The 19099-nt window shown below is 34.5% G+C and overlaps 1 protein-coding gene across 1 annotated transcript; it reads left to right on the top strand.

The window, feature by feature from the left end:
• The first annotated feature begins 12481 nt into the window (after window positions 1–12481).
• Window positions 12482–15048, top strand: LOC104110042 (heavy metal-associated isoprenylated plant protein 39-like). The gene is made up of 3 exons (XM_009619459.4): window positions 12482–12881; window positions 13261–13336; window positions 14288–15048. The coding sequence occupies exons 1-3, from the start codon at window positions 12876–12878 to the stop codon at window positions 14821–14823; spliced, it is 618 nt and encodes a 205-aa protein (XP_009617754.1). The 5' UTR covers window positions 12482–12875; the 3' UTR covers window positions 14824–15048.
• Window positions 15049–19099: the final 4051 nt, after the last annotated feature.

Genomic DNA, 19099 nt, shown 5'->3' with positions numbered 1-19099 from the left:
TGTGAAGTTTGCATGTCAGAGAAATGGCCAAAGTGTGGCCGCACAAGGAATTATGCGGTCCGCACAAAAATCTGCGGCCATACTCAGAATTGTGCGGACCGCAGATCGACAAAGAGGGAAGCAAGTGACAGGTATAGAGTGCGGACCACACACAAAATTGTGCGGCCACACTCAACTGCTAATCCTTGCCCTAAAATCGACCAACTATAAATAGTGACCCTCTACCACTGTTCAAAACTTTACACACTCTGACTAGTTGACAACAAAGCAAGCACAGTGCACTCAAATTGATTCAATCATCTCGCATTCACTTCATCACCCTAGATTCTTCCTTGCATCATTCATTACTGGTATGTTCAATTTATGTTTAGATTCTTTCAAATTTCTTAATTTTTGTTCTTCATTAGTTTAGTTATTTTTAGTCCTAAATGTCAAAATTAATCATCATGTGTGCTTAAAATAGTGTGGATAACTTCATACTTGTTAATTGGGGGATGGGTAAACTGTGCATCATGTTTAATTTTCCAATACCATGTCTAAATTGTGCAAAAATTGAAAAAAAACTAAGTTCAGTGCCATCTAATTTTGAATTGTGCGGTCGCACAAGAAATTGTGCGGTTCGCAGATCCTTAGGCGAGGGCAAAGTCTGTGCATTGATTGTGCGGTCCGCAGAAACTAAACTGCGGCTGCAGAAAAATGTATGCGGCCGCAGATCAAAACTTCAGAGAACTGGTATTTCTGGGCCTTGAATTATGCTGCTGCACTCAGAATTGTGCGGACTGCACTTCAATTGTGCGGCCACGCTTCCAAAATTATGGGGTCCGCACAAGCCATTCTGCAGCCGCCCTCAGAATTATGCGGACCGCACTTCCCCCTCTTGCTCACTATTTTGTCTGCAACTGTTTTATAGTTTGTGTTTGAACTTTAACTGACTCATGCTGCTATGTATTATAGAAAATGATTAGATTAAGAGGACGTGGTGATACTTCCAAAGAGAGGGGTGAACCCTCCCGAGGCCGAGGTAGGGGTACCCAACCACTCTCAGTCTAAAAAGGGATAGCAAAGAAGCCAACCACAAGGAGAGGTAGGGCCACAGAGCCCTCTAAATCAAGTTCTTATATCCCGTATAGGGAAGCTTCTGAGGGCCACTCGGTGGAGGCACAATCGGAGGCCCAATTTCAGCCACAACAATTCCCTGGGAGATACCAGCTCCGCAATGAGCCTTCTACCTCAGCAAGCTCTTCTGAGAGTTCGGAAGATGGCAGCCAGGGCTCAGAACCCTCTTATACTCACACCCCCGCCGCACCAGTCACAGTTGAAGATCACGATGATATTCCAGATGACGGTCGAGAGTGTAATACTAGAGTTATTGGCATAGAGAGGTCGAAAAAGAAGGAGACCTGGGAAGATAGATTTGTGAGCCTGACAGCCTTTACCAGGTTCCGAGAGTGGTGGCTCCAGAGATCATTCACACTTGAGCGTCAGTTCCTGTTGAAGGATTTGGATAGATTCAATCCGAATGTGGCTAAGCAATTTAGGGAGAGAAAATGGTGGACATGGTTCACTCAGAGTGTGATGGATGCCAAGGAGCATTTAGTCCGGGAGTTTTATGCCAATGCGGCACACATAAAAAAGGGGACTAAGGTGACCAAGGTGAGGAACCTGAAGGTCCGATTTGATCAGAATACCCTGAACACTTATTTGGGGTTCGAGGAGGTAGAGCCGGTTCAATACTTGGAAAATTTGCAATGGGTGATGCGGCTCGCCCTTGGTTAGCAGAGATCTTGGCAGCTCCAAGACCACCACCATCATGGATCACAGCAGGGATGCCCATTCAGAGGGCCACCCTCAACTTTGAGGCAAACGAGTGTCAAACATTTATGTGCAACCGCATATATCCGAGTCAAAATGAGAACAATCTTCTAATCCCCCGGGCAGTCTTAGTTGCGTTTATCATGGCCGGGTACCCAATTAATGTGGGTGCCATCATGTCGGCCAACATATCGGTGGTTGTCAGTTAGTGACCTTTTGACTCTTGTGTTGACTTAAGCAATCATCGAGTGGTTTAGTTGAACCATTAGTGATTTTCAATCTCGAATATAGTTGTTGTGGGCCCTCGACTCTATCCTCTAGAACAATCCAGCTGTGTGAGAGGTGATATGTTTTGTTGCAAGTCCAAGTACCCGTGTGAATGGTTTAGAACTTGCCCCGAATGTATTTCTAGGCGAAATTTTAAGTTATGCTTGGCTTGAGAAGTGATTGTAGACTCTCCTTGACTTGTTTTGAAATTTTCCATGACCCACCAATGTTGTTATCCCTAGTCAACCCTTTTGAGCCTAAAACCTTTCTTATTTGATAACCATGTTACAAGCCTTTACCCATTTTGTAGTGATCCTCTCTTGGCACCAGAGCTTTCCTTAACACTATTGAGAAACAATTGGCTAAAACATAAGTTTGGGGGAGAGACGAGAAATTTGAAAGTGCTATCAAGGTAGCAAAAGAGAAAAGAAATGAAGAAAAGGAAAGGCAAAGAAAAAGAAAGAAATATGCAAAAAGAAGGTGAATAAGTTGAAGAGTTGAAAGGATTTAAAGAAAAGCAAAAGTGCAAAGCATGGAGGAAATAAAGAAGGAAAAAATGAATATCATGACTAAAAAAGAGTGATGTCAAGTCTCTCTAGTTTCCCTAAGGAAAAAGAAAATGACTCAAAGAGTCGGCAAAGCATGAGCCAAAAAGAGAAAATAGAGTGCTTAAGGAAAGATGCACCCGTTCTACTCTAACATTTCCTACCTTAGTCCAAAAGCCTTCATTACATCCCGAAAAAGCCCTACGTGATTTCAAACCGAGTGAGGTTACATTAGTGGTGATTTACATGAGGGGCAAGCATATGGTACTTAGAGCCGTACTAGTGACATTATTTTGAGAGAGATGAGCTAACTTTTCACAAATCCTTGAATTGAGTGCTTCATTCTTAAGTGAGATAAGCTAAAGAAGAGTAAAGGAGGAAGAGTTTGGGATCCACGGTGACCTACATGAAAGAGCGAACTTCCCTGATGAGTAAGTCAACTCTTGATGCTCAAGTGGCACATTAGAACTATTAGTGCTTAAAACTTCAAATCATTGCCTTGTTGATAATTCACAAGTGTTATGGGTAATTGTTGGTCACTATTGATGTGTGTTTGCTTCACCTTAGATTAGCTGGAATAGATCTTTTCTTGTGGAGTTGGGGATTACCTTATTTGCTTGAGGACAAGCAAAAGCTTAAGTTTGGGGGAGTTGATAAGTGGAGATTTGGACTACTTATTTATACCTTTTGACTTTTGTTTTAGTTCAAAAATATTTAAAGGTATTCCTGAAAACTGATGATATATGCTTAATTGCAGGAGTATTGGAAAATGAGTCATTACGATGAAATCAAATTCAAGAGGAGTGCTTTTGAACAAGGATAAAAATCAAGCACAAAAAGCTAAAGTGCGGACCGCAGAATTCTGTGTGCAGCCGCAGAACATGAAGAAGAATTAACAAAGCTGCAATATAAGGTGCGGACCGCACAATAATTGTGCGGCCGCAGAAGTCATGGTTCAGAGAGTTCCAACTCCAAGCCCAGCAAGAATTGCTGAGTGACCCAACCCTAGTGTGGGTCACTCAGCAATGTGCGGCCGCACCCAGAATTCTGTGGTCCGCATAACTCAAGAGGCGCGGCTACAGTGCAGAACTGTGCAGCCGTAGATCCAACTCCTGTCAAGAGCTGAAGCAAAGTGCGGATCGCATATAGAATTGTGCGGCCGCAGAACCTCCGAAAGGGCAATTTTGTCCGAAAATTTTAGTTGTGTATAAATTAGGTTAATTTTTGAATACCAGAAAGTCTATAGCCATTTTTCTTTACTCTTTTAGGAAAATTTAGCTTATATTGTTGATTTTACATTGGATTTTCATGTATTAATCATTCAATATGAGTTTTATCATCTTTTCTTCTTTATTTTCTTCATTACCCACTATGAGTAGCTAAATTTCTAGTTGGGGTTGTGACCCAACCCTAGTGTGGGAACCTAATGGGTGTTTGATTTAGGGCTTGTTTATGGTTGGGTGTGTATTATTTAGCCTCGTTCTTGCTATAATTGTAGAATTAATGTTTGCAAACATTAATTCAAGCATATTTGACTTAGTCTCTACATGAGAAAGAAAGACTTAGTCTAGAAAAACTTGGCTAATAAGAGTTTGGGATGAAATCAAGAGATTGATAGTCCAAATTAAAGGGTTGAACCTAGAGATATTAAAACCCGACTTGAGCAATTTGTCAACTTTTAGTTCAATACCCATTTGGACTTGAGAAAGCCAAATAAGGCAAAACCACTCTCTTACCGATAGGTATTGAGTGGGTATTTGAGTGTTGATTGCTATAATACACCCCGACCAACAAAACTCACTCTAAAGCGCATAACCCATTAGGCAAACACGTAGGTGGAAGTCACAGCCCTAGATCGTTTACATATTTGAAAAACAACAACAAAAACATTCTTCTCTAGTTCATATTTTTCAATTGCAATCCTTAGTATAATTTTAGAAGTAAAATCAAAACAAAGTTTGTGGAAGTGCAACTTAGACAATTTACGTGCTTAGACCAATTACATACCACTAATCCCATCTACGCTCCATGTGGATTCGATCCCGACTCCTAGTTAGGTATTATTATTGCAATCGACCGCTTCACAACCCCAGTTTGAGGTGTGACTTGGGCAAGATCACTGCTTTATCCAAACATAGTCCCTTAAGACTGATTCCAGAGGTGTGTGAGTATAGAATGGCCAATTAACTATGCTTCAGATGTGGGGAAAAGTTTGGTCCTGGTCACAGGTGTCAATTCAAACAACTGCAATTCTTGACTGGAGAAGTGGATGGAGTGACTACTATACAGGAAGAACCACTACGTGAGGTAAAGATTGAACTAGACATAAGGCCGGAAATACTGGAGGCTGTTTGCTTTAATGCTTTGTCTAGTACTAATATGGGAGTCAATACTATACTAGTGAGAGGAGTGGTTAAAAAAATGAGCTAACTATATTGGTGGATTCGGGGAGTACACATAGCTTCATTAACGAGATTATTGTCAAGGAGACTGGCTACACACCAGTGTTTGCTAATACACTAAGAGTAATAGTGGTTGATGGTAATTATATGTATACCAACTTTGTTTGTCCTAAGTTTAGTTGGAAGCTGGGTGGAAAATTCTTTGAAGAAAACTTGAGGATATTATAGTTAGGAGGTTGTGACATAGTCCTTGCCAATGATTGGATGAAGAAGTTCAATCAAACTAAGTTTGATCATGAAAAGAAATGTTCTACCATTGGGAAAAAAAATCAATAAGGTGATGTTACAAGGCATCAACCAGCAAGGGCAATAAGGATTAACTAGTGGAAGTACTATGGAAAAATTGATAAATAAAGGGCAAACTCTCATGGCACACTTGTTCTTGGTATGAGCAGCAACAACAAAAGAGGAAGAGTCTATTGATTCCTCAATTGAGTCGGTGTTGATCACCTATCAAGATGTTTTTGCTGAGCCTAAATCCCTACCTCCTACTAGGGCCATAGATCATAGAATTCCACTCAAGCCAGGATCTGCACCTGTCGGCTTGAGGCCCTACTGGTATAATTTTAAAAAAAAATAAGAGCTAGAGAAACAAGTGAGGGAAATGATGCTTAATGGGATCATTAGAGATAGTCAGTCACATTTTTCTTCACCAGCTTTACTAGTAAAGAAGAAAGATGTGACTTGGAGATTTTGTATGGATTACAAAGGGCTTAATGAGATAACCATCAAAGATAAGTACCCAATTCCAATAATTGATGACTTGCTAGATGAGTTGTATGGGTAAGTAATTTTCTCTAAAATTTACCTAAGGACTGGTTACCACCAAATTAGGATGAGGAGTGAATACATTTACAAAACTGCATTTAGAACTCACTTAGAATATTATGAATTCAAGGTTATGTCATTTGGGCTAACCAATGCTCAAGCTACATTTCAAGCACTGATGAACAAAGTTTTTCAGCCTATACTCAGAAAATTTGTGTTGGTATTATTTGATGACATCCTCATATATAGTAAATACCGACCTGAACACCTAACATATTTAGAAACACTGCTCCAAATCCTGAGAGCTCAGACCTTGTATGCAAATAAGTCTAAGTGTTCCTTTGGGCAATCAAAGATGGAATACTTGGGGCATGTGACTTCAAATGAGGTAGTTTCTACTGATCCTGAGAAGGTCAAAACTATGTTAGACTGGCCTACCCCTACTACCTGAGAGGGTTGAGAGGATTTTTGAGGTTAACAGGCTATTACAGAAAATATGTGCTCAATTATGTAGTCATTGCTAAACCATTGACTGATTTACTTTAGAAGGAAGCCTTCAGGTGGAATGAGGAAGCTACAACTGCCTTTGAAGCTCTGAAACAAGCCATGACTAACACACTAGTCTTGGCTTTACCTGATTATTCTCAAAATTTTATAGTTGAGACTGATGCTAGCAATAATGGCATAGGCATTGTGTTTTACAGAAAGAGAAACCCATTACTTACCCGAGTAAGGTACTTGCTCCTAGACACAGAGGGATATCTATTTATGAGAAAGAATACATGGCTCTTTTAAATGCAGTAGAGAAATTGAGGCACTACTTGTATTATAAATATTTTATAGTAAGAACTGATCATCACACCTCAAATTCCTTTTAGAACAAAGAGTAACCACTGCCATTCAACATAAGGGGTTAACTACACCATAGAGGCTTGATTATGAAGTTCAGTATAAAAAAGAGGCAGAGAACAGAGTTGCTGATGCACTCTCAAGGCAGTTTGAAGGTCAAGAAGGTGAAACCTTGCCTAATGTAGCTGAGTTCATGGCCATTAGTGTAACAATTCCTACTTGGATGCAAGAAGACAGTAATAGCTATGAAGGGGATACACATGCAACTGCCTTAATCCCTAAGGGAACAATGACTACTCAAGGGCCTCATATATATCATTACATAGCTGGAGTTTTGAGAAATAAGGGCAAAATTTACATAGGGGATCATGGTTCACTCATGCAACAACTATTGGCAACCTTTCATGACTCACCAATTAGAGGGCATTGAGGCCAACTTGTCACTCTCAAAAGGCTTTCGCAATTGTTCTATTGGTCTGGTATGAAACAGATAGTGATAGACCATGTATCTGCTTGTGATGTTTGCCAAATAGATATTTTTCTCTCAGTTCCTCTTCGATTCGGCTTTTGCAGATGAACATGCTCAGAGCTTTGAAGAATGGTGAAGAAAAATTATTCAACTGGTTCAAAGCCATAGAATGCGTACGTGAAGCACCAAAATGGGTTATCAAAAGCTTTTTTTTATGTGTCTACAAGAGTAGCGCTTGGAACTAAACTGAAACTAATTGATGGTATAATTAACTTTAAATCGAATTAAATCATGTATACATGAGCTTAAACTTATTGACAACTATTAAAACGCTTAGACACGTTGAATTTGAAAATCGAATTTTGTGAAATTGTTACTTGTTTGGATTAGGTGTTATCACAAATGATTGGGAATATCATTTGGAGTTTATATCACAATTTTGAGAGAATTTGGCGAAGATTCAAGGTAGTTTTGGTTGAAATTTCATATTGAAACTCGAATAAGAAGATATAAACAAATTGTATATATTTTGTATGTCGGGTGTAGAAATAGCATACAGAATATATACAACTAACATGATTGTATACAAATTGTAGTTTTTGATTGAAATATGTACAAAAAATTTATTTAAGCTATTGATAAGTTGTATATTTTGATTAGATTTTTATATATTTTGTAAAAAACTTTAGTTACGTTCTGTAAATAGGAAAACTTAGAGAAACCGATAAATAAGTTTAAAATCTCGTATATATATATATATGAAAAAGTCTCTAGAAAATAGTCATTTTGAATCAGAAAGCACATATGAAATTGAATTGCTAAATAATATGGCAAATATATATTGTATACCCGCCCTCCAAAATAATAGTTGGTAAATGTATATTTTTTATATATATATATACAAAATATGTATATATATTTTATGTATTAGACTAGGAGTTGCAATTATTTTCAGCCAACTGGCCAAATTTGTTAAAAGCCCAAATAATACTCCATGCATCCCAATTTGATCACACAAGTGTAAAGCAAACACAATTAGGGATCATGGTTCCAAAATAATACTACTTCTATTATATATACCAACAAGAGTTTCTTTTAAGTCGTGCTTTAGTAGTTGTACTTTTATGGCAACCACAAATTTCTAATCTCCATCACTCAAAGTAAGAAAGCAGAAATAATGAAAAGAAATAAATGGCTGGTGTAAAGGAAGAAAACCCATTGAAGGAAAAGGGAAACATTCCAAAAACAGCAAGGAGAAGACATATTGGATTTGTTTGCTTCTCTCATTCAACATAATAGACAAAAGTCCTAACATTGGCAATTCAAGGTCATTAGATCGTATAACCTGTTTGGCGAAGCTAGAGAAATCAAATTATTTTAAGAAATACTTTTGAAAAAAGTAATTTTGCAGAGAAGCAGTTTGTGTTTGACTAATCACTCTGAAAAACACCTTTGAACAATAATTTATGTTTGGCCAAATTTTTCAGAAAGTGCTTTTAAGTATCAAATTACGAATAAGGACATGAATAGATTTGCTTAATAGTTAATATTATAAGTAAATAAATAATCTTAAAAATTTGTTATTATAAGCAATAATTAAATCTTTTTATTTTATTTAAGTAAAATATGAAAATAAAATTTAAAAATACTTAATTCGTTTAATATAAGTTAAATATATTAAAAATCATTCAACAAATATAAAAGCATTCACCCCTAAAGTCACTATATATTAGAAAGCTATCCTAAAAATAATAAAAGATATTTATACACTAATATCCTAAGTATTAGGTTTAACAATTATTTTGGTATATACTATATTTTGTTAAGGGTATTTTTGGTAATAAAAAAAGTCAACACTGCTTCTGCTTCTGTTTTTGGGAAGAAACTACTTATTTTTGCTTCTCAGAAACTGTTTTTGCTTCTTACCAAAAATAATTTTTTCCCCCAAAAACCTCAAGTTAGGAAAAAAAAGTGCTTTTGAGAAAAAATAATAATAATAATTTTGGCCTCTTGAGAAGCTTGGCCAAACAGGCTAGTAGTTTGCATGTATTCCTTTTTCCATCTTTTTGACCGGATACAGATTTTAAACATTAATTCAACTTATTAATCAATATTTACGATAATAATATATTAAATTATTTTTTAAATTGTTAGTTTTATAAAACAAAATGTCATCAAAAGTTTAAATTTTAAATAGTTAAATGAATTTAAATTCTCGACGTGAAAGTTATATAAAATAAACTGACTCCAGACTGAAAAATTAAGAATTGCAGAATTCAAAGAGGAGATAATAAACATTTAATTTTCTTGTAATCAGGAGATCAATTTTCTTAAAAAATTTTAAATAAAAAAATTCATATTAAAACATACATTAAAAAAAGGTTATATTAGTTATTTTGGATAAAAAAATTTAATATTTGGAAAAAGTCGTAATAACAAAATTTTCTGACTTTTCAAAGAGTAACTGCATAATGTTTACGAAATGAAATAAATATTATATAAAAAGTAATGCAAAAATTTGGAGATGTATAAAAAGAGGTGACAGGTAAATCGGTGAGATGGAATAATACATCATTAATTAGGAGATTGTAATATTAACCAAGTGATGTTGATTCTTTATTCTCATGACACATGGACCAACATCCATTTCCTACCATACAATTCAACTTTAAAGCTAATAGCAAGTAGAGCATATGTGCCCCCATATATGAATATATAGGCCGGTTATAGGTTCTGTCCCAAGTCCTATAAGGAAATAAAACCCTAACTTCAAAACTCTAATCATATATGAACATGAAAATCTTATGTGAATGAAAGATATGACAGATGGGATTGGTTTTTATCATATTTATCACTCCTCATTGGTTATTCAGCTGTTTTTTTAATATCATGCTCAATGTTTTTAATTTTATCGGAAAAAATGTTGAAAAGTGAAAACAGTAAAGTGAAGGAAGGAGTAACATTGGTGAGGCTGAAATTCTATTCTTTAATTGGATGGTGTAAGCAGAGTACACTTTGCTTATACCGATTCAAGTTTTATTTATACCATATAGTTTAAAATAAACAAATGTTTGTCATTTTTCTGGTTCGGAATTTTGTATTTGGGAAAATGCTTCGCTAAATAGTCGCAAATTTAAGACATGAACGTTAGGTGTACTTGTACGGGTCCGAGATCAAATTGAATACCAGGTGGTAAATTCCCTACTAAACTTCAATTTATGAAATAGTGATAGAATATTAAAAAACTTTTTCAGAAGTTTTCAAGTGAAATAACTTTTTAATTCACAAATTTTTAACTTGTTGTTAATGCTAATATTCATGTCAAATACAATTCAACTTTTATTTACTTTTTTTTCCTTCTTCTTCCAATTCAACTTAAGAGCTGTGGTTAAGACTTTATAGTTCAGGCGCTTGTCTTTTATGACCAGAATGACAAGTAGGAATTTAGCAGCTAAGGATGAGAAAGATCGATCCCCTTTGTCTCTTTATTTTTACAGCCGTAGTTATTGCATACCACCTTATCTTGGATTAATATTGTTGGAAACCACTGCATTTTTCCCTTGACATATTTTTTCCCCTCCCAACCGACAGTGGCGGAGTCAGAATTTTCATCAAGGGATGTCAAAATATAAATAATTAGATATATCGAAAAGTCAAAGAGAATCAACGTATAGTAAATAAATATAAAATAAAAAAAATTATCGAATAATATAGTATAATTTTCCGGCGAAGGGGTGTCGGTTGATTCAATATAGTGTAATATCCCTTGGTTCAATGTGGTTCCGCCACTTCCAACTGATTTAAAAAATTAACCATATAGCAGATGACACTGTCAATGGATACAGCAAAATTAGATTAGTATCAGGGTGAATTATGTATTTTTCGCTTACTCTCTACGTAACACAAATTTTCGATCTACTAGCCATGGGATGTGAGACCACCTCACCAACTCAAAACAAATCTAAAGCCAACTTATTTTTCTTTTTTTTTTTCTTTTTTAAGCAACCCCAAACCTTGGTGCAAACGGTGGCGTATGCAGGCTTTTTATCAGAGGTGTCACATTTAAAAATTAAATATATAAATTTTAAAAAACATTGCATTAAAAATAAATATTTTGGATCATATCAATCATTTTTAAAGATACCAAGAGACTCTAAAACTTAAAAGAACAAAAAAATGTTAGTTTGGGCTCGAACCCTGATGCAAATTCAAGAAATGCAGCGCCTTACCAAGTGGACTAAGCAATCTAGATTTACCGAGCAATGTCATTCTATATTATTTATAGAGAAATTTGTATTTTTTTTGCATATTATTTATATGTGTATTTAATGAAATTTTCCCACGAAGCGTTGCAGCGTGATATCGTTTGGCTTAAGGTAAATTCGCTCCTATTTTTTTTGTAAATAATAAAAGGTAATATATGAATAAGATCAGATAGCATTCGGCTAGAGAAATGCAAATGTATGCAAGTGAACACGAAGAGGGTGAACGACAACAACAGTTGGTGGTGCAGTGACGTTCTTTTTTACTAACATTATCTTTGTTGCAGCTACAACTTCAAAAAAAAAAAAAAAACTGTTGTTTTTGATATGAGGTTGTGTTTTGGACTTTGATCTAGAGACCACTCAAATAAGACTGCTATAATAGACCACAAAAAATAATAATATCGTTATAGCTTAAAAAAATATTTAATTTACTTTTGCTTGGATTTTTAAAAAAATATTTAAATATGTTTTAACCGTCAAAATATTTGGCGCATTATCTTTGATGCAGTTTTATTCAATGTATATATTTTTAGCTAATAAACAAATTAATCCTTTAAGTTCAAACCCATAGTATCTTTATGCAGTTTTTTTACCATATGTAATTTTAGCTAAAATAAACTAAGAATGTTTAATACCAAAATCTAATTTAACATAGATGTTTTGACTTTGGTACACATTCTACCTGGGGAAAATGCATATTTGGATTATGGAACAAATATTAACTTCAAGCAAACATCACGATCATATAAGTAATACTATTTCAATATCTATTTGTATAATAACTACTTCATGAATATACTTTTACGGTTTTACCACTTAGACTTTATAATCAGTTTTAATACTCAAAAATACCAAAACATTATTTCATTTCTCAACATTATTATCAATTTTTTGACAAAGTTAACATTTATTTTGACTCATTAACCAAACATCGAAATTGATGTTTTGATATTCTTTAACAAATATTTAAAAATCAAATTTTGGTTGTACCAAAAACCGAAAAACGATGGATCTTAAAATACTAAGTACTCTAATTGAACTGCTGAACCTAATTGCATAGCCAAGAGGCACGAGGCAATATCAGCAAGCATGCAGAGAGTCCACTTGGATCCAAACATTTCAGAATAAATTTAACAAATTTATGCTACTGTTATAGTATCACCTTTTCTTTTTACTCTCTGTAGCTCCAAATATAATACCACCATTGCCCATAACTCCCTTTTACTTTCTCTCTCTTATTCTGCATTTTTTGTTCTGATTCGGAAATCTTTTCCTTTTTATGGGTTTGTTTCTACCGTCAAATCCTCTCTCACCATTTCTTTTGAGCTATAGCATATACTCAGTTTCTGTCTCTTTCTAAGCACTACTCTTTCACCATTTCTATCCTTCTATCTCTAGAGTTTTTTCTTCCGATTTGAGTTCTGATCCTGCCTGCAAGATGAAGGTATCTTTGATCATTTATTTCTTTATTTATTCCCCTTTTGATTCTCTTCTTTCTTTTTCTCAAGACTTTGCCTTTTTGCTATTCCACTTTTGGAATATTTCACAAAAAAATGCTATACTTGCTTTTGGATGTTGGAGTTTTTAGTTTTCCTTGATTCCTGAATATTCTTTTTCTTCATTAATTTTTGTCGGTGGTGGATCCTTTTGTGTAGTGATTTGTTTACTCTGTTTTGTTGAGTCTAACACTGCTAATCTTTACTTGGATCCATAATTTCTCAGTTTTGCTTCCCTCTTTCCCCCCTTATTCTATGGTTGTTGGTTCTGTTTTTCACCTTTTATTTTGCAAAGATTTTATTTTTTATTTTTATTTTTTTATGCAGAAATTTATCTTGAATTTGGAGGTGCACGATGTCAGAGACAAACGCAAGGCCTTGAAGACGGTCTCTGCTCTTCCAGGTATTGATATATTAGGAGTAAATTTTTTACATTTTTCACCAATAAATGGAGTAGAAAAACTATTGATCTTCCAATTTTCACCAATATGTATATGCATAATAGACCAAGTTGAACGACTCCAAGTAATGCTTTTGATACGAGCATCAAAGCATGTGTGTCTTTAGCAATAAGGAAAGAATTTAGTTTTTGGAAACCATTTGAGTTGGTGGTGTCTCACTATTGAAGAATTAGGAGGATCCAATATTGAACATGCTAGTTTCTGCAACTTGGATTAGGTACTAGGCCATTCACAATGGATTCTACTTTCTACTAATTTGAAAAAGTTATAAAATAAATAAAAGAGAAGTCAATTTTTTAATAGGACGATTCTGATGCGGCGCCACGTCAAGTGGGTCCACCATGTTTGTAAGCTGTTTTCCATTTCAGCCTCCATTTTCTTTCTTTGGGAATATGTGATGAACGAGTGCTTATTGTAGGTTGGGATTCTAGTGCCCACATTGTTGATTTCAGTGATGGGACTTAAAAAGAGAAAGAAATATATGTAGTTTAGTGATGATTACGAAAGCATTACCTAATATCGTCCTAAGAGATTTTGCCTTTAGTTGTTCTATCAACTTCATTGCTGCACTGTTTTCAGTAGTAGTCAATTTTTAATTTGGTATAATGGCCTAATGCTCTTTGGAGAAAATAATTTGCTATAGAAGTAACCAAAACATGAAGAAAAAATGATGGTTGTGCAATAACAGTTGAAATCTGGTGACAAAATTGTTACAAAAGTTTGTTTTCAATATAGACAAAATTCAATTAGTTAAAAGTCCCTAAAGCCCTTCTTTTCTCTTTTTCAAACTGCACCTTAGTGAAGGGCAGTGGAGTTTGATTGAGCTATTTTGTGTGACATGTAAAAACTGCAAAATGAAATTAACCAGTGGATGTTATGATGAGATATTGCAGGAATTGATGAGATCTCAATAGATATGAAAGGTAAGAAATTAACCATTATTGGGACAGTTGATCCAGTGAGTGTAGTAAGCAAATTGAGGAAGTTTTGGCCAGCACACATAATCTCAGTAGGACCAGCAAAAGAGCCAGAGAAGAAAGAGGAACCAAAGAAAGAAGAAGGGAAGAAAGAAGAGGCTAAGAAGGAGGGCGAGGGCAAGAAAGAAGGCGCTCCAACGGAGGAAGGAAAGAAAGAGGAGCCTAAAAAGGAAGAAGAAGGTAAGAAGGACGAAAATAAGAAAGACGAGCCCAAAAAGGAAGAAGAGAAGAAGGCAGAAGCACAACCACAGCCAATGCCAATGCCAATTCCATTCCCACAACAACAATATCATCCAGCTGTGGTTGGAATGGTACCGCCTTATCGACCATATTATCCTCCTCCTCATATGCAGGCCATGCCCTACAGGCCATATTATCCTCCTCCCGCGCAAACATATTACCAGGTTCACCACAGCATGGAAGAGAATCCTAATGCATGTGTTATCTGTTAAATTGGTTACAGAGAATGGAATCATATATTATATATATACACATAGCTCGCCGTTCTTCTTGTTTTTAGTTGGTCTTGGGTTATTCTATTAGCATGAAACCGAGACTAATATTCTGAGAAAAGAGGAAATCTATTGTGAATACACAATGATGCCATATTTGTCTTTTCAGGTTCAAGAATTGTGTATAGAGAATTGAATAAGAGTTTTGCTACCCCTTTTTGCTTATTCTTACAGAGAAATTCAGCTTGATCTCATGTGCTCATTGTGTTCCCTATGTTCTTGGACTAACTAGGAAACTAATAGATTAGTACAAAGATCTTATACTTTGGGGTAGGGAAGTAGCTAAAAGGTTGAATAATTTGCTGGCTATTTGCTTTATATATGCATGTTATTTTCCATCTCCCTTATCCCATGTTCCTACTTAATATTATTGTTAAAGTACAAGATGGTGAGCCAAATTTCAAAGGAGCATGCTCTGGCATTTCTTCACTTTTTTCAGAGAAACAAAAATTGGTGCTAACCATGCTTCATAGTTCATTCCACATGAAAACTAAGCCATTGATTTGTTTTCTTAGATTTTTATTCTACAAACATGTGATTTACAAAAAGAATATACTTCATTATGGTGTACTTTGTGCCATACTTTTGTCAATTAGTCAATGATGGGGATTCTCTTTTTTCTTATTAGCAGTTTTGTTTAAGATGAAATAGTACCAAACTTTTATAGTGTAATTTAATTTTGTTGAAGACTGTGAACTATAGAAAAATCTTTGACCGCAGGCTTCTATGAAAGTGGAGTACTAAATTAGCCATCTAAAAGTTTGAACCATAAATAAATAGAGTTCCAGATTCAAAGTGTATACTTACTTTTCATTATTCTGGATTTTCCAATCTTACTTTAAGCAGGTCCCCCACCATTAGGATATGACTTTAGAACAAAGAGTTAGCCATTGAGACGAAAATGCGAGAAGGATTACTGATTGTTTGTGTGATGTAACATTGTAACTTGACACTTTTAGTGTTCCACATCCTAATTTAATCCTAGCCGCAAACACTATTTTCTAAAAATCTTTCTTTTTTAGGTGCAGATTATGGATTTCCCTAGCTGAAGTATATGGTGCAACAAGATCGCTACCTGGATGTATGATTTACTATTTTACTTATCGCACTATGCCATTAAACCAGACACGAACTAATCCTTCTCTCCGAATGTATACCCGATTTTTGTCGAATCTTTTTGATCACATTCAAAAACAAACCGGAATAACGTCTTGACATGATAAGTAGTGATGCCCACTGCAGAGCGTAGTCCTCCCTGCAGCCTTGAAGTAGACTATTTCTCTGAGTCTGATCTTATCCGCAAAGCCTTTTTGCAAAAGCTGGTCACATTGAATTAATTATTGTTGCGTGAAGATACTCTTCACATTTTTCAAAAAATAACTAACATTTAATAAAATAAATTAAAGGATATGATATTATGATACGCTAACCATTATACAATTTACTCTACTTTGTTAAAGTCAGTCTTGTACAATGTTTGTACTACTTACTTTTTTATCTTTTGAAGTGGTCACGTAAATGCATTGATCGGCTTTTTAACTTTTCTAAGCTTTTAATAATTGATTCTTTCACTTGTATAGCTATTTATTTATCTATTTATTTATTTCGCCTCATTTTGTAGTCCTGGGTGTTGGAAGTTTCGAATTTATTGAAATTCTTTGAGATAACTGAACAATAGTCAACATGCTGACAATTGGTTGAAACTATTGAGATCCTATATACTCAGAATTCAAACCTCTTAATAAGAAACCCTTTATCCTTTGTTAGTCCTATTAAGCGTGAATTAGAATTAATCAAGTCGACACCTCAATCTACTTGAACACCCTTACTTTTACTTCTATAGTATATCCACAAAATTATGGGAATAAATAAGATATTAAAGTAAACTATATTGCGAGCACAAAAGTACGTACTAATAGTCATTCTAGTCTTTAATTCTTTGCTCTGGCTGCCCATGTGTTAGAATGATCAATGATTGCTGTAATTGTGTGTCAGCAGAATGTTTTGGGCGGCATTTCTGGACAAAGCCAAATGGGACTCAGAGAAATGTGTTTGTTTTGATTATTGAAGGATGTAAAGACTACGAAATTTCTAATATCACATATGATCTATCCTTGTATAGCACGTCGTATGCATATGGCCTATGGTATCAAATAATACACCGTGCAGACGATTTATTTCCTCGGAAAAAACGAGTGGATATCTATATATGTTATACGGACTCGGGTACGCGTACATATAAAATAATCTACTATGCCCACTTACAATTTAAATATAAAGAATTAATTTTATAAAGATCTCATGTGCAATTTTTTATTGTACTCCTGTGAAAGGGTCATATAATAGCATGTTTAATGGACTACAAGAGTGTGTAAGATTTGTTTTATTTTTCTGAAAAAATCATGTGAAATAGCTGCAGTTACATTATACACAATTTTGGATATAGAGAGATACTTAAAGATAAATAGAAAATTTATATACTAACATTTACTATACTCAAACTCAATTATCTTAACATGAATTCTCGATTCCTACAATAATACATTTACATAATAAAGAGGATTTTGTTTTTCGACCACCCAAATGAAAACAGAAGCTTTTAGCAAATGCATAAAAGAAGGAAAAATAAACAAAACCTTTGAAGTGAATCAATGTTGTTAAAGGCAGAAGCAGTGGTACGGCAACATGCAAAGGAATAAATTGGTCGGACCAAATAATAAATTCGAAATACAATTATTTGAAATTTTGCTAAGTTGCACATATGATTTTCAAACTTTAGGGAAAAAATATGCAATCCTTAGCTTCTTTATATTGTGGATTCTCCAATCAAATTACATATGAAGTGAATTTGTGGCATATCTCAATTTCACTTGCCTATCTAGGCTGGTCCATCTGCAAAGGTACATGGACATGCTTCTTTCTTTTGTTCTTGTTATTTCCTTTGATTAAAAAAAGCAATTTTGTCAGGTCATTGCCAACTTAGCCAATTCATCAAAATACTCCAAAGAGATATATAGTTCGATTGCTAAATTGCCACATGAATTTGGGACGCTAAGCTAAGTACGTGTTGGCATCAGACTACCACTCTCTCTCTATATATACACACACTCAATTATACCTTTTCTTCTTTTATAATCAGAGGTGGACCTAGGACTAGTTTTTTTAGATTTGTTTGAGCTCATTATTTTCGGCTTGAATATATATGCATATACCAAAGTAAAAATTCCAAATATGTACAATGAAAAGATTACATTCATTATGAAAATACTAACTCTAAATTCTAAATTACGTGGATGTCTATTCCACTATGAGTCTATGACACCGCAATAAACAGGCCATCTTTCTTTTCTTTGGATAAATGACGAAATAAATAGTATTCTAAAAGATTACGTACTATGTTGTCCTATGTCGATGCATTGTATTCGGAAGGGACTCAACTAACACCTCAAAAGTTTTTGTATTTTTATTAAAGAAAACAGCTGTGCATCATCCACAACTCTTGCATCATGTTTTTCCTTTCTTTTTTGTCAATAATCAAGACAATCTAGCGTCATGATTTTCACTCTTTTGTGGAATTGATATTAGTTAAACTTATCGATTATCAAGCTAGTTTTTGTCTTTTGAAAATATAAAAAAAAAATCTTAAATAAGGGAATGAAAGAAATTTTTTGAATCACAACCTTTGCTAGAGTCCTACATATATACTAAAAGAAACATTTCCTTACATTTTTTAAGGGGAACAAAATATTTACAGTAGAAACTGAAAGAATTAAAAGCGAAATCAATGCACCAATTGAGAATTAATTAGCTTATATGATTTTGAACCCTATGTTATTAATTCCAACCCTTTTCTTATATTTCATATTGTAGAAAGTTTTAGAATTATACATTTTTCTCGTAATTTAGTAATTTTTACGTCTAATAATTAGTCTCAATTAAGAACATATATTCGTTATAGTTATAGTGAATGCTTTTAAAATCTTCCCATTTGAAACCTTCATCTTTAATTTGTTTATGAAACTTGACAGTATATGTTCGATAACTTTGTCGTTGAATTACGCACCATTTTGAAGATTTATCTCTCTTTAAAGATTATGCACTTTTAAAAAATTATTACTGATTACAAAAACAAAAAACAAAAAAAACAAATATAGTGTCTAACCAAAACGTCATAACAAGAGGAGAAAAAGGGGCTCTTCATGACATGGAATGGCAG

Source organism: Nicotiana tomentosiformis, chromosome 1 (assembly GCF_000390325.3).
Source record: "Nicotiana tomentosiformis chromosome 1, ASM39032v3, whole genome shotgun sequence".
Lineage (NCBI taxonomy): Eukaryota > Viridiplantae > Streptophyta > Magnoliopsida > Solanales > Solanaceae > Nicotiana > Nicotiana tomentosiformis.
The sequence above is the reverse complement of the archived record's forward strand: the minus strand, read 5'-3'. Positions and strand labels throughout refer to the sequence as shown.